Here is a 27,606-nt window from a genome sequence, read left to right on the forward strand (position 1 = left end):
TTTATTAAACTAAGGTTCATTAAAATTTTTTATATACGGTCAGTCAAAAAATCTTCAACACTAGATTAATTTTTAAAAAAATAAGTGAACATTTTTGATGGTGGTTTCAAATGCTCGACGTGTTTAATATGTTACCACCCCCACTACACTCGAGCACAGTGCACATGAGAAACTAACAGATATATCCTTCTTCGGGATGTCGATCAACTTGCACTTCGTATTGGCTCGTAATGTCAGCCGTGTCATCGGAGCGTCGACTCTCGAAGTGAATTTCTGCGCTTTGTCATTTTGTGGTAAATTCGAACTGATAACACCAGTTTCGTAACGTGTGATGTTCTTTCCAGAAAAATATTGTCTACATCTTGTGCACGTTTTTTCGTTTGTGTGCGGGGCTAAGTTTGTGCCCACTTTTGTCTTCCTCAAAACATTCTGGAGACTCGTGTGATTCGTGTCACGTGGACACTGGAACACGACAGCTGCGTGTCCGTCAATTGACACTGCGTGCTCACAACTGACTGGTGAAATGCGCAAGTGTTGTTTACAGTTGTTAATTCTATTAGCCACTGCAGTTACTGTGCCGTCATCACTTACATGCCGGGAATCGAAGCAGTCTCGCAATTTTTTGACCGGCGGCGTACGTTTACTCCCAGTGTCTCGTGGTACGGCTGGATAGTTTGAAGCTTTCTGAACTCCTCTTAAAGGCAGGCAACATTACGAATCGAGATGCAAAGGACTTCAAGACATTAGCTGCCGGTGGGCATCGATTTGAATCGACGGGGAAAGTTGAAAATCTGTGCCGGACTGGGATTCCGACCCGGGTCTCCCACTTACTGGGCAGGTTCCCTGACTACCGTATCGTCCAGACGCTGCGGTCACCGCAACTGCACAGACTGCCCCAGCGTGCCTCGCCACTCAGTACTGCCGTAGTGTCCGTTGCCTGTCGCCCTCGTTACTTGTGGCGTTTTGCCAGTTCCCGTAAGGGGTCGAGTATGGAGTGCGTACTCACTGAAGTGACACACCGGTACGGGGTCATCTAAATGGTGGATCCATTTTCGAAGCTTTATATTTATTCAAATACAGATTGAAAATGAGCAGGCTTTACGCCAATGAAAAGAGGGTGTAAAGCTTGTTCATTTTGGGTGTGTACTTGAGTAAATACAAAGTTTTGAAAATGCGTCCATCATTTACAATAACCTCGTATATGTGGTATCTGTTCTATCTGCAGCATCAACATTGTGTCTGTCGTTTCTGCAGAATCAAAATGGTGTTCGGGCAATATAATTGAGGCAAGGATGGCCAGTGATCTCTTCAGTGCAAATGCACACCGAGCTCGAATTCTTGCAGGAATCACCAAAATGCCGTGAGTAACGATGTTAATGGGCGAGGTGCATTGCATCAGAAATATGCGGGTAAGCTGAGAATTTGGGTCCGACGGGAGGCGTGCTAGGGCTGTCCGTGAAGCTGCGATGAGCACTGTGTCCGGACGGTATAGCGGTCAGCCCGTCTGCCTAGTAAGCGGGAGGCCTGGGTTCGATTCCCAGTCTGGCACAGATTTTCGACTTGCCCCATCGATATACATCAATGTCCACTGGCAGCCGATGTTTTTAATTCCTATGTCTTGAAGTTATTAAAAATAGCCAATGGAAAGCTGTTGATCCTGGGTTAATATTTCTGTGAAATTTATGGTATCGACCAACAGTACAGTTGTAGTATCTCACCAGAGAGTTTGTACTTAAGAGAGTAGGGCACTTGCAGAGTGGTGCAACTTTTCTCCCTAAAAAGATTTGAAGAGAATTGGAAGTTACAAATGTTGGTAAATTTATCAGGACCTTCCACCGTAAAAGATAGAGAACTCAATTAAGTGTACAGTGGTTGCCATAATATTTCACGTTTTTTGTAAATATGGACTGTAGAATTTTAGAAAGGATAGTAGAAATCTGGAGTAATTTAACTGAAACCTTGTGAAATGCAGGGATGGTAATTCGGAAAAAAGATAAGCATTAATGAAGATGTCCTGTAGTACTGATGTCATCTCAGGTGTGTATGTCCACACATCTGCTCTTCCCATATGGATTAGCACCAAAACAAGGCAGAGCTGGAAAGCAGCGTTACTAATTAATTGTTGTACTTTCAGAGTATTGAGACAGTGGATGATCTTGCATGTATTCCTTAATAAAGCTGGTTGCTGTGAGACATCAAAGCTCCATCTGCTTTTTTAAAATTACTGTGTAACAGCAACACATTTTTGCTAATAGACGCAAAACCTTGAACGTAGTGAAGCTGAAGCTGTGCCTCCACACAAATATATGTTGAAGCATGCTAATGTGTGACAGGACATACTTTTTGTAATACCACGTATTCAGTAGCTATTGGAAATGTTGATTTTGATATGAAGTAAATAGTACGAGGGCAAGTTGAATCAGTTATTATGAGCAGTAAGTAGAGAGAGGAACATCTTGTATTACCGATAATGCGAAATTGGGGGTTTTCATTTCTGACGTGCATAACGGTTTGTTGTCAACCTGTCCACTTTAAAAAAATACATTTTCGATATCTCCAAACAAAATTTCATTTTCAACAGTAGAAGTGTTTTTTAACATCATGTATCTGATCTGATGCTTCATTTAAAATATTATTTTCTACAGGGCCGAACAGTGCATCTGATTGATTGTGCCCTAGTTCTTTTTTAGTTCTGTAACCTGCCGACTGAAGTTTGCAATCTCTTTCCTCTATTTTTTTTTTTTACATCATTGTTCGTAATATGAAGTTTACTGCCCAAAGATTAATTTTGATTACTTAAATCATTACTTGACAGCTTAATTCTTTTTCTAAGGTTTTTAAACTGTTGTTGCATAAAACTTTTTGGTTTTTTGACAAAATATTAAGTCGTATACATTGTTTAGCTACCAATCGTTTTTCCATAATGAGCAGTTTCACCTAATATGTCAACAAAAAATAATAAGAGTGAATCATAATTCACACAACCTTATTAATATTTTTATTACTGCACAAAGAAAAAAAAATCTGAATGTCACTGTACGTACCTTACCTATTTTTGTGTTTATGAGACCAATATTTCACCTACTTAAATTTCCAGTTAATTGTTTCATCACTTTTCTTGTCCATTTGTGTGTTTCCCCTTTGACTGATAATGTTGTTGGCACTGTCCATGTTCATAACCATTAATTTTGCTTGAATTTTTGTCCTTCTGGTGTGTAAGTACCTGAAAATTAAAAATTGGTTAGCATGACCGTCCTCACGTTTCCAAACTATCCCAGCTCCTCAGTCATGTTAAAATGCAACCATCTTTTGTGGATAGATTTCAGTAACTTAACTTGGTAATGGATGATCTTCATTGGGGTTTGCAGCTCAGATTTGTTGCATTAGCTCTATGTAAAATAACACCTGGGTTCAGTTTCCGTATGTCAGTTGATTTTTGTCACGTTAATCAAATAAATAATTTAGCCGAAACAATAACAATATTTTTAAATAATGTTTATTGCATCACAATGCAGACAAAACTGACAGGCCCTGTGCATAACGGGGTTTAAGACTGGCGTGCAATAATTGAAATAATACTAAATCACTATAGTTACTCTTGCTGCTTGGTGTATAAATACCAACGGCTGCGAAGTTACTATATACATTGTTTCAATCACACTTATTTGAATTTGCTATTAAGATTTAAATGCTTTAATGAAACTGTTGCGGAATTTGGCTCCACAAATCATTGATGTTTTTGAAACAGTTATCGTGCCAAAATATTGAAATTCTCTTATCAAAATTACCAAAAATACACATCTGTAACAACATTTTAATTATTTCTGTTTATTGCTTTCAAATAACGGTTTTATTAAAGTTCCTAACGTAAACCCTATGTCTTTACAGTTGACTGTGTCATACTGACTATCAGTTTTCTACATAGGAATTCCATGAATGATGAATTGGGCTTTTATTTAAATTATTTGTGAGATGTTTTTAGTTTGTAGTTCAATATCTTTATAAATTAGTTAAAGTTCATCTTAATTGATCACAACTAATTTGAAGTTGACATGTTCTCATTAGAGCAGTAATTGAGCAACATTACAATTCAGGCTCTTGCATTAATGTATCTTCATGTAATGTTTGTTAGGTAGTAGAGTACTCTTTGATTTGCTCAGCATCATAGTTTTTGTTAAATGTTGTGCTATCTGCTACAGTACGAGGTACACACTATATGGTGTTCTCTACAGGAGTTCCTCACGATAATTTCCACACTAATTGTGATTGTCTCCTGGTGTAATGCAGTTAAGGAAGACAAAATAGTTATTCAGCAAAATATGCCAACAAGAAATCATGCAGAATTGATAACTGTTTATTCTAAATCAAACTCATCGAAGAGCTTGGAATCTGAACTCTGTTCCCTATATATTACTTCCTTCATGTCATGTGCAGCTAACACTGGGAATTAATTAAGACATACTGCGATTTGTATAACCACAAGAAAAGACACAAATTAATATCCGTATGGACATACTTCTTTGTCCTTGAGAATGGAGTAGTGTTCTGCATTCCGAGGGAAGTATATTTGACAAGATAGTAAGAAAATGGAAACTCCTGTGATATGGAAGGAAAATCTTAAAGAAGCATGCTATTGCTTATATTCTGTTCAGTTTTAAAATTATTTTTATCATTGAGACAAGTGACAATGTTGGATATAGAGCTTTGTGGCTTGTAGATAGCTGTTGTTATATGATAAATATCAGTGGAATATTGTGTTCATTAAATTGTTGTTGTTGTGGTCTTCAGTTGTGAGAGTGGTTTGATGCAGCTCTCCATGCTACTGTATCCTGTGCTTTTTCATTTCGCAGTACTTACTGCAACCTACATCCTTCTGAATATGCTTAGTGTATTAAATTAAGTAAAGGAAATTCTTAGCAAATGAAACAGTATAAGTTATATAAATTTATAAAAATAGTGTATTTTCAGCTCTCTGAGATTGAAGACATGTGTGCAAGCTGAATTTGTGTGTGTGTGTGTGTGTGTGTGTGTGTGTGTGTGTGTGTGTGTGTGTGTGTGTGTGTGTGTACTGCTGACAAAGGCCTTAATGGCCGAAAGCTTTGATTGTGTGAATCTTTTCATTGTGCCTATCGCGACTCAGTATCTCCATTATATGGTGAGTAGCAGCTTTGTTTGCTTCTCTGGTATTGTTACATTCCATCCTGGATTTTCCATTGTATTAATTAATTATGTTTGATAATATGTAGTACAAGTGAGGCTTTCCTTTGATATAGCAGTGATTTAAAATATTGTTGCTTTAATATTAGCCTTTGTAAGGCAGAAATAACAGTAATGCCTTTTTGCCCACAGCACATACATAGAAGTAACAGTAATTTAGCTATAGACAGTTTGTTAATATGATACACCTTAGCATTGGTTGTAAATCTTTTCATCCCTTTGCTAATGAAAATCTGTACTTGTTCAGAATCCCCAAATAGGTTATTTCATATTGAACTGTAAGGCGAATAATGAATGAATAATATAATTAATTCTTGAACATTCAGTGCTGCCCACAAATATGTATGGAGTACAGGAAACTGTATAATCATTCGTCATTCCATGCAGCTTAATTTTGCGTTATTTAATAAACAAGAACTTTTGGCTATGAATTTACACATATATTTTTGACTGTCAATGACATTTGAGTACAAGTAGTTTACACAAAAAAATTCAGATTTACATTTTACTGCAGCAAATGTCTCCAGTATTGCTGAAAGCTGTTTATAGAAAGAGTGAAATCTGAATTTCCTGTTCTCTCATGAAGCTGAAATCAAATCAGGATCAAATTGTTTCAAGTTTATTTTCTTCCCAATGCCTCTTTGCAATAATAGTTATTTTCTGTGGATGGATACATTTTTGCAGTAAATCAAGAAGTCATTCTCAGTATACCTTTGACTTAATTGTTTTGTTCATTTGTATTTATTTAATTATGCTGATGTTTCAGGTCTACACAAATTTCTGATGGGAATGGCAGTACTTCACTCGAAGAAAGTAATCTTCAGAATGGTACCCATGATGAGTTTGTGATGGAGCACGAGACATCAACACACTTCATCAGTTGTAGTGTTCTAACACAAGGTGTTATCTCTCAAGAGGATAATTCCTTCTGCAGTTCAGACAATGTAAGTAACTTTCCTGTCTTCGCCTGCAGTTCATGCCCACATAGCATTTCGTGAAATCACAGCCTTATACCACATATGTTAATTCACATTGATTGTGTAGAGACACCATTACTTGTCAGTAGATACTGTGGTGTAGTGTTTCTCATTGATTTTGTGCTGAATAAGCATTTGAGTATGAAAGATGACAATAGGATTCTGACTGCACACTCATTTGCTGACAGTAGGAAGGTATGTAGCTCTGGTGATTTGTGCAAAGATGTATTCAGTTCAAAAGACCATTGCCTGCTTCTTTCAATGCAGTCATTGGTAACAATTCATGTGAACATGTTGCTAACATTGAACTTACTCGAATCTAAGCCGCACCTGGAAAATGATACTCAAAATCAAAGAAAAAAAAAATTTTTCCCAAATCTAAGCCGCACCTGAAATTTGAGACTCGAAATTCAAGGGGAGATAAGTTTTAGGCGACACCTCCAAATCGAAACAAAGTTGGTCCATTATAATATGAGACACAATTTACTTCGAATGAATGACTGTACAGCTACAGTAGGTTGGTTTGAGTCGTAAGCTTAGCAGTTAATCTTTACCAGGTAGCCATTGATATGCGTCAGGTGCTCCGTCTGTATTTGTTGGGGTACCCTTCCTTTTTCACGCGCTTCGTCTGGTTTGAATCTATTGCTTATTTTTCTTTCATCTGTTAAGTGCCGGTCTCTTTGTTATAGATGTTTACATCACTCTACACTGAAAATGCATTACTGTATTGTGTCATGCATCGTTTGTCGCTTTCTGATAATGAGTGTTTACGGCCTGTTGCCGCTCACTGCGTGGCTTGCTTTTGTACATGGTACCGACACTTAAAATTTTTTAAAAAAAAGAAGAATCGTCTCATTAGCGAAACAATGACAAGAGACTGATATTTGTTGTTACTTACACTGCTGCTTTCATTGATGATGATCAACAAGAACCAAATAATAGACTGCGTATGATAGATGTGAACGAGAGTTAGCGAAAAACTTTCTCCATTTGAAAACCTTTGCAGACACCTCTTTAGTACATTACATTCTGCACTGAAATTAGTCATCATAGATTTAAAAATCTTGTCAATTGCCGTGCTTCATTTCTGACTGTATCACTATTAGGCATAAGAATACTACTAATATAAACATGGGATGATATCTATATTTTTCCGTGTTTGCTGTTGTCTCACTCTAGTTTCGAAGTTTATTAGGCATACAGGATTTAAATGAGTTAGTGGCAAACATGAAAGAATACATGGCAAAATGTTTATATTCGTATTATTCTTATGGTGAAGAGAATACTGCATCTGATTCACAATTCATAAAAGTTCCTATAAGGAACCATCTCTTCTCACAGGTGGGAAAAATTTCAGAACGTAGAGTTGGCCAAATTGACAAACATCCCAAACAGTCTTGCCAGTCGGATTTTCATAGTACATTGAAATGCTGCTACATTCAAAGATGAACAATACGGAATTTGTACTTATTTCATTGGATAATGTACGAAAATCCAGTGGTCGAAACTCGAGGCGGAGAAAAAAAGCTCGTCTTCCACCTTTTTTTTAAAAAAAAAAATTATGTACTGATGCAGAGATTTTGGTGCCAGTATTTATCTTTGGGCCTGCAAAGCATGCCTGTGTAACGCTACATATATTCGAAGGCAGAACTTATTGTGGCGGCACCTACCAACATTTTTGAGAACTTCCGCTTACTTTGCACTCGATTCTAATCCGCAGGCAGTTTTTTGGGTTAAAAAAAACCCGGAAAAAGCGTGGCTTAGATTCGAGTAAATTGGGGTATGTCACAGGTTCTCTCTCTCTCTCCCTCTCTCTCTCTCTCTCTCTCTCTCTCTCTCTCTCTCTCTCTCTCTGTGTGTGTGTGTGTGTGTGTGTGTGTGTGTGTGTGTGTGTGTGTGTGTGTGTGTGTGCGCGCCTGAAGAAATTTAAATTACTTCCTATATCACATGCACATACGAAGTCATACAGATCATGTGTATGTAGCAACCCTTTGCTTATTACCTCAGGAAACCTGCTTTCATGCAGTCTGGAATAAATTCACACAAAGTGAATGTTTATGACCTTAGAGTATATTTATTAGTTCATTCTGGGTTGAAGTCACTTAAATGTGATGTTTTTGGTAAATTGTTCGCTAGAGTTAACAAATTCAAATAGCATTCAGTAGTGCATTGTGGCACAAAATCCCACAGATATTAAATTGGTTACAAATTGTTTGCCATACCAGTTTCTTTCAAACACCATAGTGCATTCTGTAATGTAATGGCACAAATGTGATGGTTGTGGCAAATTGTTTTCTTGAATGAGTAAGTTTGAGTTCCAGTTGTCAGTACATTCTGAAGTTAAGTCTCTCATGCCCTGTCAGTAGTAAATTATTTAAGAGCCCTCTTAATCGCGAGATGCACGTGCTGGTGCAATCTTAAATGGACCTGTAGCTTTACACAGTGAAATGTATCCGTAATAGCTTGGCGCACAATTATTTAATTCCCATTGTTCATTGTTGGAACATCGTTGCAATATTTCTGATAGTGTGGTTTATTGTGTGCGGTTAATCTACCCTTGAGTGTGTGGTTTATTGTGTGCGGTTAATCTACCCTTCAATGCAACAGAAAATATACGTATTTTCATTGTGGAACTTTGGTTTTGTAACAAGGCTTTGATTTTGTCAGCTTTGGTTTGGGTGCAGGAATAAGAAAATATTCTAATAATGCTTACCATGAAGCTTCTGTCCACAAATCGGCACGTATTTAGAAAGCACCAATCGAGTGAATTTGAGCTTGCCCTTTTCTCACATGCTATCCTGTGACCCATGGTTGAAGGGTAACAAACAGATACTGTGTTCTTAAATTTCAAGAAAGCAGTTGATAGATGTCCAATTTCTTCCTCTTATTCTCTTCATGGCACTACAACTCTTGCCAGTTCTTGGTGTCTTCAACAAGTTACCTCCATTCTGTGCTGCGCCCCCCCTCCTCCCCAAATCCCTTATCCTCTACCTCCTTTGTATTGGCTATACTAAGTTGACCTATGGTCTTTTACACTGGAATTTGTCATTGTTATCTTCAGTCGGAAGACAGGTTTAATGCAGCCCTCTGTGCTGGTTTATTTTGCTTAAGGCTTTTGGCTTTTCATGTCTGCATAACTTCTGCAGCCTACATCCACTCAAGCCTGCATACTGTAGTCAAGCAGTGGTCTCCCACTACAATTTTTATCCTTGACACACACACACACACACACACACACACACACACACACACACACACACACACACACGTCACCAAATTGGCGATTCCTTAATAACTCAGGATGTTCCCTACTAACTTATCCCTCAGTTTTGACAAGTGGCATCTTAATTCTTTTTCTCCCCTATTTCATTCTTCATCAGTTATCCAGTCTACTCATCTGATCTTTACCATTCTTCTGCAGCACACACTTCAAAAATTTCTATTCTCACTTTGTCCATACTATTTGATATCCTTATTTCATGTCCATGTAAGGATATGCTCCAGACAAATACTTACAGAAAGGACTGCCAAACATGTAAAAATTTCTCAAGAGCATGTCTCTAGTATGAATTATGCAGGAAGTTAGGGTGAATTTTAGCTTACACATTGAAACTAAAAGTTTAGCTTCACGCCAAGTGTGAGCAACTGGTTCACGTTGTTGTCAGCAGCGGTCCGTCTTTTGCTGCTCACTCTTTCATTACACCGTATGTGTCGAGATGGTGATAACGCAACAAAAATAAAAGTTTCACGTATATTCGAGGTTGACATATTTCAATAATGGGAATGCTCTCTCGCTACTGCAAGTCTTCCTTTTATTTCCTCTTTATTTTTGTCGTCGTAAAGAACTTAAATGCACAAATGACAAAACTTGTCTGATACTTTCATAACCTAATTTCATAATCAGATTCCCTCAGCGTCACCTCACTCAATTCAGCTACCCTCATTACTTGCCCCCCTCAGTCCATCCAAATTTAAATTCCACTTTCATTTCCTTCACTACTTGCTCAATGCACAAATAACTAAGGTGAGAGGATACATTCCCATCTCACGCCTTTCTCGACTGCTGCCTTATTTGTGTCTCCTAGTCTCAGAATTACAATCTGTTTTCTGTACGTGTTGTGGAAACTTTCACTTCCTGCAATTTATTCTTTGATAACTTCAGAGTTGAAAAGAGTGTATCACAGTAAACATTGTCAAAAGATTTTTTGAAACTGCATATGTTTTGCTTGTGGGCTTACATATTTCAGTTTAGCTTCTAGTATATATCACAGTCAACATTGCCTCTCGATAGTCTAAATTTCTCCAGAACCGTTGGTGCATTCGTCAAAGCTCTGTCACAGGAACCGAATTGTTTATTGTTTATCTATTTATTTATTTATTTATTTTTCGTTATGTAGCAGTGTCTCCATGTAATGAATGTAGTTTCTGCATATATATTACCTACAGAAACACAGTGATGAAAATTAGTTTTGTTTTATTTTTTTCGTTGGCTAGGTACAGACTGATGCATTTGCTGATGATCCGCTTACCATTTGTGACACACGGAGCATTAAGAGAGAGGTATGTAGCTACTACATGACAAGTTCTGTCAGACCTTTGCTTGTCTCATTAATATTGCTGTATGTTATGTAGTTGCAAGCTACCTACATGGGTGACAGTGAATGGATAGACGTGCAGTACTCTCTACATACAGGTTTTATTTCCTCTTGTGTAATAAATAGACAGTAATGTTGTGGGAATTACCTGATCATCGATACTGCAGTAATAAATATTGTGGGATGCCAGTGCGTAACAGAAATGCTGAAAGACAGTGCCTCACGTTGATGGGTGCGTGGCACTTGAAAATGGGTAACATCGACACAGCCATTTTTAGCTTTCGCGCTGTATGGTTACACAACTCGTGCGCACGACACTTAAATACGGCACTCTGTGACCACAGCGACACTCACCGCTTCGTACACAGCAAGGGTGCCGGTTCTACGACTCGAGTCTCGTGTTCTGTGTGAATTTAAACATCGGTCTAATTGTAGACATTGTACAGAAGAGTATTTACAGGTAAGGTAAGGTGTTGTAAACTGTGTATTTATTATGATTCCCCTTCCAGCTGCTGTGAAATGAAAATACAGAATTTTCCCATTTAAAGAAGTTTTAATAATGCAGGGATCAGGCTTTGCATTTTTCTCATCTTTTCTTTAAAATGAAAGCCCATTAATGTATGGGAACACTTGCTGATAGCTTCGGTTAACACTAATTATTGTCTTGCTTCCAGGTTTTCGAAGATCCATTAGCAGTCACAGGATTTGGTGGCTGTATTAAAGAGGAGCCAGACTTATGTTACGGAGAGGGTGCAACTGACAGTCGAGTAAGTTTTCACATATATGTATCAGAATTCCAGTATAATTGTAGTTGCAAGACGTTACTGTTAGCACAGTATTTGACGAGGAACGCGTGCCTCCCAGGTAGTTTACGTGGCTAGCACGACTGGTAACCCAGACAGTCTCAGCTCGATACAGGTGTGGCCAACTCGACTTTCCGAAGCTGTCGACTGATGAGCGTCACTAGGCCTTCAGAACCGGAAGCTTCGAGTGTGCTTTAGTAACAAATATACAGAGCTGTGGAATGTTGTGTTTCCCAGGACTAGGTATGTCTTCCCCCGAAGTTTTTAAATTGTTCAGATTTGTACCTGCAACCTTTACATTGTGGTGGGCTGTATGGCTACTGAGAAGAAGCAACCCCTGTGGCACCTGTCACACACCAACCGTATGAAACTTGCTCAGTTAAGCAGGCAGAGTGCGAGTTTATTTGCATTTTCTTACAAGGGAACCTCCCCATCGCACCCCCCTCAGATGTAGTTATAAGTTGGCACAGTGGATAGGCCTTGAAAAACGGAACACAGATCAGTCGAGAAAACAGGAAGAAGTTGTGTGGAACTATGAAAAAATAAGCAAAATATACAAACTGAGTAGTCCATGCGCAAGATAGGCAATATCAAGTGCAAAATGAGTTCAGGAGCGCTGTGGTCCTGTGGTTAGCGTGAGCAGTTGCGGAACGAGAGGTCCTCGGTTAAAGTCTTCCCTCGAGTGAAAAGTTTAATTTTTTATTTTGAGACAATTATCAAAGTTCAGGTACTAACACATAATAAATTTCGCTCTGCAATATTCCAGGACATGTTCAGATTTCCTTGGACATATGCAGGATTTGGCAGTCTACACACAGAAAAATTTGAAAACGTTAAAAACATATGTTTTGAGAGAGCACAGGGAAAACTGTGCAACTGTGAAACTGTTTCATTCATTTGTTGCAATTTATGTGACAAACTCTTACGTTTTCATCACTTTTTTGGGAGTAATAATCACATCCACAAGAAAACCTAAATCGGGAAAGGTAGAAGAATCTTTCTACCCATTCGCCAAGTGTACAAGTTAAGTGGGTCGACAACATAATGTTGTATAGAATATATCAGACGTGTTTTCCTGTGGAAGAATCGGTTGACCTATGACCTTTGATCAAATGTTTTCGGTTCCCATTGGAGAGGCACGTCCTTTCGTCTACTAATCACAAGGTTTTGCGGTGCGGTTGTGAAACACAGACACTAAACTTATTACAGTAAACAGAGACGTCAATGAAGAAACGGACAGATCATAACTTTCTGAAAAATAAAGAAAGTAAACTTCTCACTCGAGGGAAGACTTGAACCGAGGACCTCTCGTTCCGCAACTGCTCACACTAATCACGGGACCACGGCACTCCTGAGCTTACACTATCCTATCTTGCACACAGACTACTCACAACTTCTTCCTGTTTTCTCGACTGATCTGTGTTCAGTTTTTCTAGGCCTATCCACTGTGCCAATTTATAACTAAATCTGAGGGGGGTGCAATGAGGAGGTTCCCTTGTTAGTAGGTCATTAGTACAAGATGATTTTCTCAGTCAATAAATCCTTAAGATTCCCGATAGGGGTTGGTCTGTTGTTCGACAGCATCCAGTGTAACTGGCGTATAACATTCTCCTCCAGTTCTCTCACGGACTTACCCTATCCCATCAGAGACAGGGTCACCACGTAATGACCAGCTGTGCTACCGTCTACTCGAACAAGTGGCCACTGCGAGACTGACCGAGAGCAGAGCTGACCGTCGAGTGGCAGAGCACGGAGCTCGATTTCAGTGGCTCGCGATCCGTGCCACGGGGACCTCCGCCCGAGCGCCGGCTTTTCTGAACCGTGTAGGTGGGAGTTAACATTGCGACCCGTCTTCCGGTCCCGTGATCCTCTCACCACCGTCTCTGCTGACCACCTGCGTCCACGTTCTCTTTTCAACATTTCCCCCACCTGTGTTCTGTGGCTCTCTCAATCCATTCCCCAATGTCGTCTTAACGTGCACTGCACGAATCCTCGGACTCCGGTACACATCTGTCGCATTCCTATCCTGTGCAGTGGACTCGCATTCGGGAGGACGACGGTTTGATCCCGTGTCTGACTGTCCCGATTTAGGTTTTCCGTAATTTCCCTACATCGCTCCAGGCGAATGCCGGGTTCCTTGGAAAGGGCACGGCCGACTTCCTTCCCCGTCCTTTCCTAATCCGACGAGACCGATGACCTCGCCATTTGGTCTCTTCCTCCAAACGACCCCACCCGACCTATTCCGTGTATGTGCTGCCTCTCCCTCTTCCAGCCTCTTTTTTCTCCTCTCTCACACCACCTGACACAACCCCAACCAGAGTACCTGCCGAACTGCAGTCATATCACTGTGTTCTCACCCAACATAACTGCGCAGTGTTGCCCCCCGAATACCTGACTTACAACAGAAATGGCTGAAATCTGTCTGATATTTTTATGTACATTTGTTGCATTTCAGGCATATTTGCTACACTTGTTGATTTCCTTTAATAATTTCTGTTACCTATCAATAGTAATGGTATATGTTAACTGCAATTTAATGATTGAAAGTTGCAGGAACAATATGTGGTTAAGATGTGTCCTTGTGGGCTTCATGAAGTGTGTACACCTACTTAAAACTATTTCACTGAACTTTTTTCAAGTCTTCACAGTGACACATTTCTGTAACCTCACATATTGATCCACTGAAACATTTTTTGACCACCTGTGGCCCACAGCTGTCATTTATGTAATAACAAACGGTTTTTTATATGGGGGGAGTGCATCTTCTCACTTTTCTTGCTCTGTGTCAAAGTTGTTCCAGGTATTTTCTTGTCAGTGCATAGGGTGATATCGAATGCTGAAAAATGTTGCAAAAGGAATCTGAAACACCAAATGAAGTTACAACAAAATGAAATGTGTGTTTGTCGAATATGAAGTTAACAAATAATAATAATGCTCTTATTAGTAGTAGTGCTTTTGTTAGTAGTAGTAGTAGTAGTAGTAGTAGTAGTAGTAGATTTAAAAAATGAGAAAAAAAAGGAATCAGTTAAGCAGTTAACCTAAAGTGCAGATGATGTATTATGCTGTCAGTAGTTCACATAATTTTCACAGTTTATAATGTACATGCTTTACTGCTTTGATATATGTTACCAGTAAACAATCTTGAGGAATAGTCAGTTATCTACAGCTGTTAGTATAGTTTCCTGTATATACTGTAAAGTTTTACTGAATTAGTTTATCTGAAACCCCATCCAATTGTTTCAGGAGACAGCCACAAGAGGACATGCTTCAGATATTACACGGTAATGACTTGATTATTTTACTGACACATTAGTTTTACATGGCAGTGTTGGGCCTTCTTGGTTTGTTCCACATCAATCCTGACTGTACATTAGAAATTCTCATAGAAGGTGGTGTCACAGACAGGTATATGCTGGCGTCCTCTGGCAAGAACGTGGCCAATTTCTACCCTGTCCCTCCCTACTCCAAACTTGTGCTTTTCTCTACTGCCATTGTTGTTGACAGGCCGCAGAATGCTAACCTTCCCTCCTTTTGATATTTAATTTACAAGTAGGTTTACAGTGTGCATAAAAAGTAAATATCTAGTAATGTTTAAGATTAAATATAACCAAAACTTCTCACTTGGCAAGCATGTCCTTGATGTCTCTCTTTATCGTGACCCACTGCTTTCCTCTCTATTTCACAGTGTTTGCTTCTAGTCAACCTGTGTGTAATTCACTTTCCTTGTTTTATTTTCATCACTGTCTTAACCCAATCTTCCTAGGAACTTTTACATTGTCACTGTTTGCAGTAGTTCAACACTCTGCATTAAACATATTCCTGTTTTAGATTAGTTATGGTAAATTCTGTTTCTGAATGTAAGTGTTACTAGTATTTAACCATCCACCTACCATCATATTTCTCAGATGTTAAATAACTGTTTGTGCAAACACCATACCCTCATAAAATCGAGTTCATCAATTTGATCGTCAAGATTATAGTTATAGTAAAATTTTTGCACACCTGATTTTGGTATAATAACGAGATGCTGCATTTATTCACTAAGAGTGTGATGTGTGACATACACAGGCATTATCCTAAAGACGATGTTTCGTCTCCGACCTCGGGAGACATCCTCGGAGGTAAAGCGGCGAACTGCAAAGAGAACTCGAGGAAGCGCCGATTATATAGGCAGTACAGAGGGCGCCACTGTCGATCACGTGGCATCGGCTATGGGATTGTCTCTAGTAATGCCAACATTCTCGATTGAAAGTACCGATCGCCACGCTTGAAGTACAACGCTGACATTGAAATTTTATCCAGTTTAACACCTCCATCTTTCCTGTTAAAATTATTACGATGTTTATCAATCTCGATAGCCTCTCTGTACAAGCGTACATAATAATGCGAGGTTTTTGATATGACACTCTACTTGCCGAATTTTATTTCGTGATCACCTTCCCGGTAAACATGTTCCGCTACGACTGATTTATCCGTGTGACCCAGGCGACAATTCCTGTTATTTTTGACACGATGGGTGTTCACACTTCTCTTTGTGGTACCGATGTAAACCTGTCCACAACTACAAGGAATTTTGTATACCCACGGTGTAGCCAAAGGGTGTCGTGCATCTTTTGCTGACCTTAAAAATTCTTTTATTTTCCTAGTGGGTCTGAAAATAGTTTCCACCCCATACTTGCCTAAAACTTTCCCAATGCGATCTGTGACCTTACTAATGAACAGAAGAAAAGCTTTTCCCTTGGACGACTGTTGTTCATCGTTACTCCCGATCCTCTGCCTAGAGCGAAGTGCTCGATCTATATCCTTGCTAGAATAGCCATTCTTCATGAAAGTTGACTGTAGATGTTCAATCTCATCTTTTAAATAAACAAAGTTTGTACACCCTGTCTACCAAAGTTTTCATTACACCTCTATTTTGTCTAGGGTGGTTGGTTTGAATCTTTGTGTAGGTAACGATAAGTATGTGTGGGCTTTCTATGCACCTTATGGCCCAACGTTCCACTAAAGGTACAGCCATATTTGAGACAATAAGGAGGGTTTCTGGGAGAGAAGGGAGGCGCCTCGTGGCCGCCGTGGGAGCCTCCGAACCGACCCTCGAGCCATTGCCCGAGCTGTGGCGGCCTACTTTCCACTGGCACCGCCACTACCAGTCGGGATTCAGCTATTCGAAGCTGCAGAGTGGCTGCTGAGAGGTGGTGCAGGACTTGAGTTTCACCACTGATGGAGAGCTCAACTGAGGGGAGCTGGATTCTGCGTCTCCGGCAGCTGGTCACAGTAGGATCCGTTGTAGTAGTTACAGCACCGCCCAGGGCGGAGCAGAGAAATCCTCCTCACCCTTTCTAACCTCATTTGTGCATCAGGCCAGTTTTCCGACTTCTGGTGATAGGCAACTTTAATATCACTTTTAAAATCCAGGAAGGACCCACATATTAGAGTAGTTATTGTAATAATGTCCTCACCAGCTGTGTGGCAAAGACCTCGGAGCAGACGGTCGACTGCTGTCTTTTAGTCTGCGTCTTAGACTCTAGGCATCTCCTTAGCCACTTCCAATGTGAGTTCACGAGGTATTGCTCCAGCTTTGATGTCCCGACCCTCCTGGAAGTGGCTATACACCACCTGCACCAGCATCGTGGTGTATTTTTGGAATCGAGAAGGTCTACAATTCTACTTGTAGACCTGTTATTCTCGGACAGCTCCGTGACTGGGATTTTTGAGGATGTCTTCCCATCCTTATCTAGTCCTCCTCCCAACCGTACTGTTTTAGACATCAAGTAGATGATGTCCTGTCTGATTGCTTTGAGCAGGAGAACAGTGACTGTCTTTCCAGGTAGTGATTTAAGCGTGACTATTTTTGCCGTAGCCATTAATGCTAGCACATCAGTAGTTAAGTGTCCTGTCCAGTGTTGTTTGTTTCTTGGTCTACATCTACATGGTTACTCTGCAATCTAACCTAAGTGCCTGGCGGAGGGTTCATCAAACCATTTTCATACTACTTCTCAACCATTCCACTCTAGAATGGCGCGTGGGAAAAAGGAACAACCTAAATCTTTCCGTTCGAACTCTGATTTCTCTTATTTTATTATGATGATCATTTCTCCCTACGTAGGTAGGTGTCGACAAAATAAAGTTGGCGATTGAAATTTTGTAAATAGATCTCGCCGCAAAGAAAATTGCGTTTGTTTCAGTGACTCCCACCCCAGCTCGCGTACCATATCAGTGACACTCTCGCCCCTATTGTGCAATAACATGAAATGAGCTACCCTTCTTTGCACTTTCTCAATGTGGTCCCATACCATGCAGCAATGTTTCACCAGAGGACGGACAAGTGTAATGTAGGCTGTCTCTTTAGTGAGTTTGTCGCATCTTCTCAGTGTTCTGCTAACAAAGCACAGTCTTTGTTTCGCCTTTCCCACAATATTATCTATGTGGTCTTTCCAATTCAGGTTGCTCATAATTGTAATTCCTAGGTATTTAGTCTAATTGACAACCTTTGGATTTGTGCGATTTATTGCATACCCAAAATTTATCAGATTTGTTTTAGTACCCATGTGGATGACCTCGCAATTTTCTTTGTTTAGTGCAGTTGCCACTTTTCGCACCATATGGAAATTCTCTCTAGATCATTTTGTAATTGGAATAGATCATCTGATGATTTTACTAGACAGTAAGATACAGAATCATCTGCAAACAATCTAAGGGGGTGCTCAGATTATCACCTAGATCATTTATGTAAATCAGGAACAGCAGAGGGCCTATGACACTACCTTTCGCAATGTCAGATCTGTTCTACTTGATGATTTACTGTCTATCACTATGAATTGTGACCTCTCTGAGAGGAAATCACGAATCCACTCACACAACTGAGACGATACTCCATATGCATACAATTTGATTAATTCACTTGTGAGGAACGGTATCAAAAGCCTTCTGGAAATCTACGAATAAGGAATCGATCTGAGATCCCCTGTCGACAGCACTCATTACTTCATGTGTTGCACAAGAACGATATTTTTTGAATCTGTGTTGGCTGTGTATCGATAAGTCATTATCTTCAAGGTGATCTGTAATGTTCGAGAACAGTGTATGTTCCAAAATCCTACTGCAAATTGAGGTCAGTGACATGGGTCTGTAATTCAATGGGGTACTCCTATTTCTCTTCTTGAATATTGGTGTGATCTGTGCTACTTTCCAGTTTTTAGGAACAGACCTTTTGTCAAATGAGCGGTTGTATATGATTGCTAAGAAAGGTGCTATTGTGTCTGCATACTCTCAAAGGAACCTGACTGGTATACCATCTGGACTGGAAGACTTGCCTTTCTTCAGTGATATGAGTTTTTTTGCAGCACCTAAGATATCAACCTTTATGTCACTCGTGCTAACAGCTGTTCTGGTTTCGAATTCTGGAATATTTGTTTCGTCGTCTTTTGTGAAGGAATTATGGAAAACTGTATTTAGTAACTCCGCTTTAGTGACACCATAATTGGTAACATTTCCATTGCTATTGTGTAGTGACGGTATTGAATGCTTTTTGCCACTGGTGTATTTTACATATGACAAGAATCTCTTTGTGTTTTCTACCATATTTTGAGACAGTGTTTCATCATGGAAACTATTAAAAACATCTCGCATTGACATCCGCAGTAAATTTTGAGCTTCTTCTTTGTTTTGTTTTTCTCCTCAAACCATGCAACAACAGCTTGTCAGTTGCAACTGACTCTTCTGTGGTTGGATAAATTGGCGGAAAACAAGGGTTTTAAGTAAATAAGGGTTTTAAATAATCAATCAAGAAGTCTGTGTGTATTCTTTCTAACTACATCTGCAAACATATTTCACAGTCCACCGGACGGTGCATAGTGGAGGGTACATTGTACAACTGCTAGTTATTTCCCTTCCTGCTCCACTTCCACCCGCAAATAGAGTGGGGGGAAAATGACTGCCAGAATGCCTGTGTACAAGCCCTTATTTTTCACATCTTATCTTTGAGGCCCTTACACAAAAAGTACATAGGCCACAGTAGAACTGTTCTGCATCGGCCTTGAGTGCCAGTTATCTCAAGTTCCAAAACAGTGCCTTGCGAAAAGAGCGTTGTCTTTCCTCCAGTTCACGAAGCATCTCCATAATACTTGCATGTTGTTTGAACCTACTGGTAACAGATATAACAGCCCACCTCTGAAGTCCTTCAGTTTCCTCCTTTAATCCAACTTGCTGGGGTTCCCAACCTCTTGAACAGCACTCGAAAATGTGTCCCAGTAGCATTCTGTACTCCATCTCCTTTATCAGTGAGCTACACTTTTCCAAAATTCTCCCAATAAAACTAAGTCGAGCATTCACCTTCCCGACTACACGATCGTTTAGTTTCGTATCGCTTTTGCAGCATTAGACCTTGCTATTTAATCGATGTCATTGAGTCGAGCTGCACTCTACTAATGCTGTATTTGAACTTCACAGGATTGGCTATCCTACTTGTCCACATTAACTTACATTATACTACATGTAGAGCTAGCTGCCAATCGTCACACCAACTAGAAATTTTGTCTAAATCGTCTTGTGTACTCACGCAGTTACAACTCCTTCCTGAAACCACAGCATCATCAGCAAACAGCCGTAAATTACTGTGCACCCTGTCAATCAAACGATTTATGTTTATAGAGAATGAAAACAATTCTGCTGCACTTCCCTGGGCCACTTCTAATGATATCCTTGACTCAGATGAACACTTGCTGTTACTTAAAAATTTTTCAGGACACTCACATATCTTGGAAGCTACACCATTTGCTCAGACCTTCATCAATAATCTGCCGTGGGCCACTGTGCCAAACGCTTCCTGGAAATCTAGAAATGTGAAATCTGCTTGTTGCCCTCGATCTGTGGTTTTTAGGATTTCATGTGAGATAAGTACAAGCTGAGATTTGTGCAAGCGATGCTTTCTAAATCGGTGCTGATTTGTGGTCAGAAGCTTTTCTGTGTCAAGGAAAGCTGTTATATTGAAACTCAGGATATGTTCAAGAGTTATAGAGCACACAGATGTTAGGGACACTGGTCTGTAATTAAATCGGTCAGTTCTTTCATCTTTCTTACATACAGAAGTCATCTGCACTTATTTTTCACTCGATACTTTTTGCCGTGGTAGAGATTTGCAATAAATGCGAGATAAATTAGGGGCCAATACCAGAATGTACTCTCTGTAAAATTGAATTGGAATTCCACCTGGACCTGGTGTCTTATTTGTTTTCAACTCTTTCTGTTGCTTTTATATGCCATGGATGCATATTTCTATATCTTCCATGCAGTAGCCTGTGGGACAGTCAAATGACGGTATGTTTGTATGCTCCTCCTGCGTGATTTCTTAAACTTGAAATTCACAACTTCAGCTTCTAATTTCCTATTTTATATTGCAACCCCAGAATGGCCGATGACTTAATAGACAGAAGCCTTAGACCCACTTAGTGATTTTACTTATGACCAGAAATGTTTTTGGAGGCTCTTTGGCTATGGTATGATGTTGGTAGTTTTCTACTAACTTTTGCCTGTCAACATATGCGTGCTCTTTTTTGAGCAGAGAGTGCAACGCTCACTGTTTGCTAAGCATTTTCAGCTCACTGGGAAATCTACTGTATTGGAAACATGTTCCAACAGTCCATTCTTCGTTCCTCAGTTTTCTCATCATTTTTGTGGATTTATGCTTTGTCTTGTTACAAACTGTTTTTGTTTAATCCACTGTAAGTGATTATTGCCTCATGACGGCAATTAACAGACGTCAAATGCAGAATGTTAGTTGGAGCTTGATGCACGGGGTATTTCATTTCAGAAATGGTTAGAGAATTCAATATTCCGCGATTCACAGTGTCGAAAGTCTGCCAAGACTCCCAAATTTCAGAAATTCTCTCTCACCACACACAGTGAAGTGGTTCACTGTGTTCACTTTGTATAGAGTTGTCAGTGCTAAAAGACAAGCAACATTGCATGAAATAACTGCATAAATCAATTTGGGGAAAATATCCGTTAGGTGAATCCAGAGTTATAAATACAAAATTGAATAGGGATAATGCGGGAGTAGAGTTAATAATTAATAAAAAAAATAGGAGTGTGGGTAAGCTACTAAAAACAATTAGATATGCAGATGATGATGAGATTAATGAAATGTAGGATGAGATAAAAGAAATTATTCAGATAGTGAAGGGAGACGAAAATTTAATAGACATGGATGACTGCAATTCAGTAGTAAGAAAGGGAAGACAAGAAAAACTAGTAGGTGAATATGGAATTGAGGGTAAGGAATGAAAGAGGAAGCCACCTGGTAGAATTTTGCACAGAGCATAACTTAATCATAGCTAACACTTGGTTCAAGAATCATGAAAGAAGGCTGTATACATGGAAGAAGCCTGGAGATACTAAAAGGTATCAGATAGGTTAAATAATGGTAAGACAGAGATTTAGGAACCAGGTTTTAAATTGTAAGACATTTCCAGGGGCATATGTGGACTATGACCACAATCTATTTTTTATCAACTGTAGATTAGAACTGAGGAAACTGCAAAAAGTTGGGACTTTAAGGAGATGGGACCTGGATAAACAGAGAGAACCAGATGTTCTAGAGAGACTGACAAGAATGGGGGAAAGAAATACAGCAAAAGGAGGAATGGATAGCTTTGAGGGATGAAGTGGTGAGGCAGCAGAGGATCAAGTAGGTAAAAAGACGAGGGCTACTAGAAATCCTTGGGTAACAGAAGAAATATTGAATTTAATTGACGAAATGAGAAAGTATAAAAGTGCAGTACATGAAGCAGGAAAAAAGGAATACAAACATCTCAAAAATGAGATCGACAGGAAGTGCAAAATGGCTAAGCAGGGAAAGCTACAGGACAAATTTAAGGATGTAGAGGCTTATCTCACTAGGGGTAAGATAGATACTGCCTACAGGAAAATTAGAGAGACCTTTTTGGAGAAAAGATAACCACTTGTATGAATATCAAGAGCTCAGATGGAAACCCAGTTCTAAGCAAAGAAGGGAAAGCAGAAAGGTGGAAGGAGTATATAGAGGGTCTATACAATGGCGATGCACTTGAGGACAATATTATGGAAATGGAAGAGGATGTAGATGAAGACGAAATGGGAGGTAAGATACTGCGTGAAGAGTTTGACAGAGCACTGAAAGACCTGAGTCGAAACAAGGCCCTGGGAGTAGACAACATTCCATTAGAACTGCTGACTGCCTTGGGAGAGCCAGTCCTGTCAAAACTCTACCATCTGGTGAGCAAGATGTATGAGACAGGCGAAATAGCCTCAGATGTCAAGAAGAATATAATAATTCCAATCCCAAAGAAAGCAGGTGTTGACAGATGTGAAAATTACCGAACTATCAGTTTAATAAGTCATGGCTGCAAAATACTAACGCGAGTTCTTTACAGACAAACTGAAAAACTAGTAGAAGCCAATTTAGGCGAAGATGAGTTTGGATTCCGTAGAAATATTGGAACACGTGAGAGCAATACTGACCCTACGACTTATCTTAGAAGAAAGATGTAGGAAAGGCAAACCTACATTTCTAGCATTTGTAGACTTGTAAAAAGCTTTTGACAATGTTGACTGGAATACTCTTTCAAATTCTGAAGATGGCAGGGGTAAAATACAGGGAGTGAAAGGCTATTTAGAATTTGTACAGAAACCAGATGGCAGTTACAAGAGTCGAGGGACACGAAAGGGAAGCAGTGGTTGGGAAGGGAGTAAGACAGGGTTGTAGCCTCTCCCCGATGTTATTCAATCTGTATATTGAGCAAGCAGTAAAGGAAACAAAAGAAAAATTCAGAGTAGGTATTAAAGTCCATGGAGAAGAAATAAAAACGCTGAGGTTCGCCAATGACATTGTAATTCTGTCAGATACAGCAAAGGACTTGGAAGAGCAGTTGAACGGAATAGACAGTGTCTTGAAAGGAGGATATAAGATAAATATCAACAAAAGCAAAACAAGGATAATGGAATGTAGTCGAATTAAATCGGGTAATGCTGAGGTAATTAGATTAGGAAATGAGACACTTAAAGTAGTAAAGGAGTTTTGCTATTTGGGGAGCAAAATAACTGATGATGGTCGAAGTAGAGAGGATATAAAATGTAGACTGGCAATGGCAAGGAAGGCATTTCTGAAGAAGAGAAATTTGTTAACATCGAGTATAGATTTAAGTTTCAGGAAGTCGTTTCTGAAAGTATTTGTATGGAGTGTAGCCATGTATGGAAGTGAAACATGGGCGATAAATAGTTTGGACAAGAAGAGAATGGAAGATTTCGAAATGTGGTGCTACAGAAGAATGCTGAAGATTAGATAGGTAGATCACATAACTAATGAGGAGATACTGAATAGGATTGGGGAGAAGTGAAGTTTATGGCACAACTTGACCAGAAGAAGGGATCGGTTGGTAGGACATGTTCTGAGGCATCAAGGGATCACCAATTTAGTATTGGAGGGCAGTGTGGAGGGTAAAAATCGTAGAGGGAGACCAAGAGATGAATACACTAAGCAGATTCAGAAGGATGTAAGTTTCAGTAGGTACTGGGAGATGAAGCAGCTTGCACAGGATAGAGTAACATGGAGAGCTGCATCAAACCAGTCTCAGGACTGAAGACAACAACAACAACAACAACAACAACAACAACAACAACAACAACAACAACAACATCCATTAGAACAGTGCAGCAAAATTTGGCTTTGATGGGCTGTGAGAACTGACAACTGATGCGAGTGCCGTTGCTATCACCAGAACATTGCCTGCAGTGCCTCACCTGGGCTGGTGACCATATCAGTTGTATCTTAGATGACTGGAAAACCTTGGCAGTCAGGTGAGTCCTGATTTCAGTAGGTAAGAGCAGATGACAGATTTCGAGTGTAGTGTAGACCCCACAAAGCCACGTTTGTCGATGAGTCACTGTGTGAGGTGGTGGTGGCTCCGTAATGGTGTGGGCTGTGTTTACACAAAGTGGAGTGGATCCTTTGGTCTAACTGAACCGACAATTGAATGGAAATGGTTATGTTCAGCTATGTAATGGAATGGCCAGAACGGGTGACTTGGCCGGGGTTGTAAGGCGTGGCTGGGTAGAAGAAGTTGGCTGTTTTTGTCAGTCTTCCTCTTTATCGTTGGTTCTCTCAATACATTTTCTGGTAACTCAGCCCCACCGCTCGTGTCGTAGTGGAGACGAGCTGATGCACGCAGTCCAGGAAACACGACACCGCGCTCTGTCAGCGGCTGCACGGGCAGTTGGAGGTTAGCAGCACGAGGCGCGGCCCAGCTCGCAGACGAGGCGGCTCGTGACGATGCCGGGAGTCGCCGGTGCAGCAGCAGGCAATGCCCCCCCGCCTTTCAGTCCTCAGAGACAGCGTCACTGATGACGACTACGTGACAGCGACCGAACGCCCACTCGGTCGAACCGAATGCCGACGCCCACCTCTGATGCCCTTAAGTAGTGCAGACCGCTGCTGAATCCACCGGTTACGCGGCGGCATGTTTATTATAAGGTTCTCGACAAGTTGGCTAACGCAGTTCTGATGGATGCCGCGCACGTACACACATACCGACGCTCGTTGCAGAACTGTGTCACTTACATAACGCGCTGGCCGTCCTTCGTCTGCCGTTTGCCGTGAGGCTGGTGCATCGCGCACTGAAACACACACAATCACAATTTTGCACCGTATTTCCTAAAAATAACCCCTTGTCTTCTACAGGTACTCGGTGGCCGTTTGCAGCTGTGGAATTTTTATGCAATATGCTGTGTCACCAGTTCACAGTTGTTGTCAATTGGTTTGAAGAATATTCGGGACAGTTCGAGTGATTGATTTGGCCACCCAGTCCATTCTAAAAGTATCCCGTCGAACATTTACGGGAGCTATGAAGGTGTCAGTTTGTGCACAAAATTGTGCAATGGCAACACTGTGACAATTACGGATGGCTGTAGAAGCAACACGGCTCGTTATTTCTGCAGGGGACTTGCAGCGACTTGTCAGGTCTGTGTCGAGTTGCTCTGCTGTGCTGTGCTGTGCAAAAGGAGGTCCTACGCGATTTTAGGAGGTATCCCGTGACTTTTTGTCACTGTGTGTTTCTAGTGTTTGTGTTGCAATGTATAGTTAATTGTGTTCTGATTTTTTTCAACTCTTGCTTTGTCTGATGACAGTTATTTGATGTACGAAGATTATGTCGACATTTAAACTTGAGATGACACTTTCACAAGTAAATGTGCTCACTACAAAGTACAGTGTTAATAAAGGATACATTGTTTGATATGCCACGTGGGAATACTGATACAGTACAATTTAGTAATGTTAATAAATCACACATGGAGTCAGAACAGAATGAGGGCGAGCGCAGGATGGCGGTTGCTGACGTAGACTTCATGTCGCAGGTCGTACCGGCGTGAGCCTATAGTGTCGTCACGTGTTGTCCCTTGGCAACTGTCTCTCCCCCTAATGGCCTTTGTCGTCACACTGTAAGAGCCCGTCGTGTGAGGACTGCTGATGTCGGAGACATCAGCTGTTACCGGATACGTGTGTGGTAGCCCGGTGGGCTACCGTAGGCCTCCTTCTGAGAGGTCAGCGGCGTCTCAGTGTGCCGACCCTTGTCCAGCCGTGTGCCCGGACGGCGCTCCGAACGGTGTCTTACGATGCTCGGGACGACCGGCCTGACCCTGCCGGCTCACCTTTGCCCAGAACTGTACCTAGTAGCTCGAAAATCCCTACCCGGAGGCCCAGCAGTTTCGTCGCCTGTAGTGGAGGTGAAGCCGTACCCTTGTCGTGTCCCGGCACGGAAGGGAACGGGGGCGGCACTTGCGGGGTCAGTGCTGCACTCCGATTACCGTGCAAAGCACGTTCCGTCTCGGCCATCCTATACGTGGGAGACGAGAGTGGGGGTGATACGGCAAACGGAGCTGAGGACGCGAGGGCAGGACGAGCTCGAAAGGAGGAAGTGAGGGAGCAGTGATTACGACAGAAGAGAAACGAAAGTCGGCGTTGTCGAGGTGAATGACCGCGGTAGTGCCCGAAGGTAGGAGCGGTTGATTCTCCTGCTCCGCGCAAAGCCAATTTTGATGGTGCGTGACTGACGGACGTGCGGCCACACCACTGCCTCCTCTCGTCCCGCATCCGAAGCCCCGCGCACACGTGCAGGTGCCTGGCGTGAAGTGTGGAGACGGCGCTGCAGATTGTCCCGACGGTGTTTGCAGCACAAAGTGGAAGAGTGTGGGGGGCTGAAGGCTGTGTAGTAGTTCTGCTGTACTCTTCTCCCCAGTAGGCTTCGATCTGCAGGAAGTCGACATAAACACGATCCGTAAAAGTGGCTGCTCCATATTTCCTCATTTGTATTTTAAAGGTGCGCACAAAGTGTACTCGGCATTTTATCGGAATATGAAAGCCGGAGACAGAAGGTAGCAAATATCGATGATAATCGATGATACGGTAAAACTCGCAGAAGACCTCTGAAAGAAAATTATGCCCGTCGTCCGATCGGTGTGAGAGGAAGCCCTTCTGTGGCGAAAATTTTGCACAGTGGTGCAACTGTAGCGTTCACAGGTGTGGACCGACAGTGGCTCGAAGACTTCTCAGGTAGTGGAATCCGGAATGAGAGAGAGGGTCATCGACAGAACTGTCGCGCTATTATTATTTACCAGGTGCACCGGTATGAAATGAGCGTTAAGATACAAATCTGTCGATAGGGAACATTTGTTGTGAACGAGCCTTAATTTTTTTTTGTTTGGTTAGTATGACATCTGTCAAAGATATTTAGTATACATCAAGTCACGGAACAAACAACATCATATGTTTTCATCATGTTAACAATGTCGAATTTTGTACCAGAAAATTATGATTTGCAGAAAGACTTAATTTTTTGTTTTCATTTGAAAAAAATTGCTGCAGAGTTTCCCCGAATGCCTGTCCGAGGCATGTGGTGATCGTGTTCTATCAGAAGCAAGATGCAAAAGATGGTTTCAACGGTTCAGAAATAATGATTTTTATGTAAGAAATGAAGAACGTGGAAG

General features: G+C 40.9%; 1 protein-coding gene across 1 annotated transcript in view; it reads left to right on the forward strand.

Annotated features, from left to right (window-relative positions):
- Nucleotides 1-27,606, forward strand: part of LOC126295266 (uncharacterized) — a 710,311-nt gene that overhangs the window by 606,293 nt on the left and 76,412 nt on the right. Inside the window, exons 68-71 of the mRNA XM_049987689.1 lie at nt 5,984-6,161; nt 10,689-10,754; nt 11,464-11,556; nt 14,836-14,873. Of these exons, the coding sequence (XP_049843646.1) occupies nt 5,984-6,161; nt 10,689-10,754; nt 11,464-11,556; nt 14,836-14,873 (375 nt within the window). The remainder of the gene's footprint in view (nt 1-5,983; nt 6,162-10,688; nt 10,755-11,463; nt 11,557-14,835; nt 14,874-27,606) is intronic.

This window comes from Schistocerca gregaria, chromosome 11, assembly GCF_023897955.1.
Source record: "Schistocerca gregaria isolate iqSchGreg1 chromosome 11, iqSchGreg1.2, whole genome shotgun sequence".
NCBI lineage: Eukaryota > Metazoa > Arthropoda > Insecta > Orthoptera > Acrididae > Schistocerca > Schistocerca gregaria.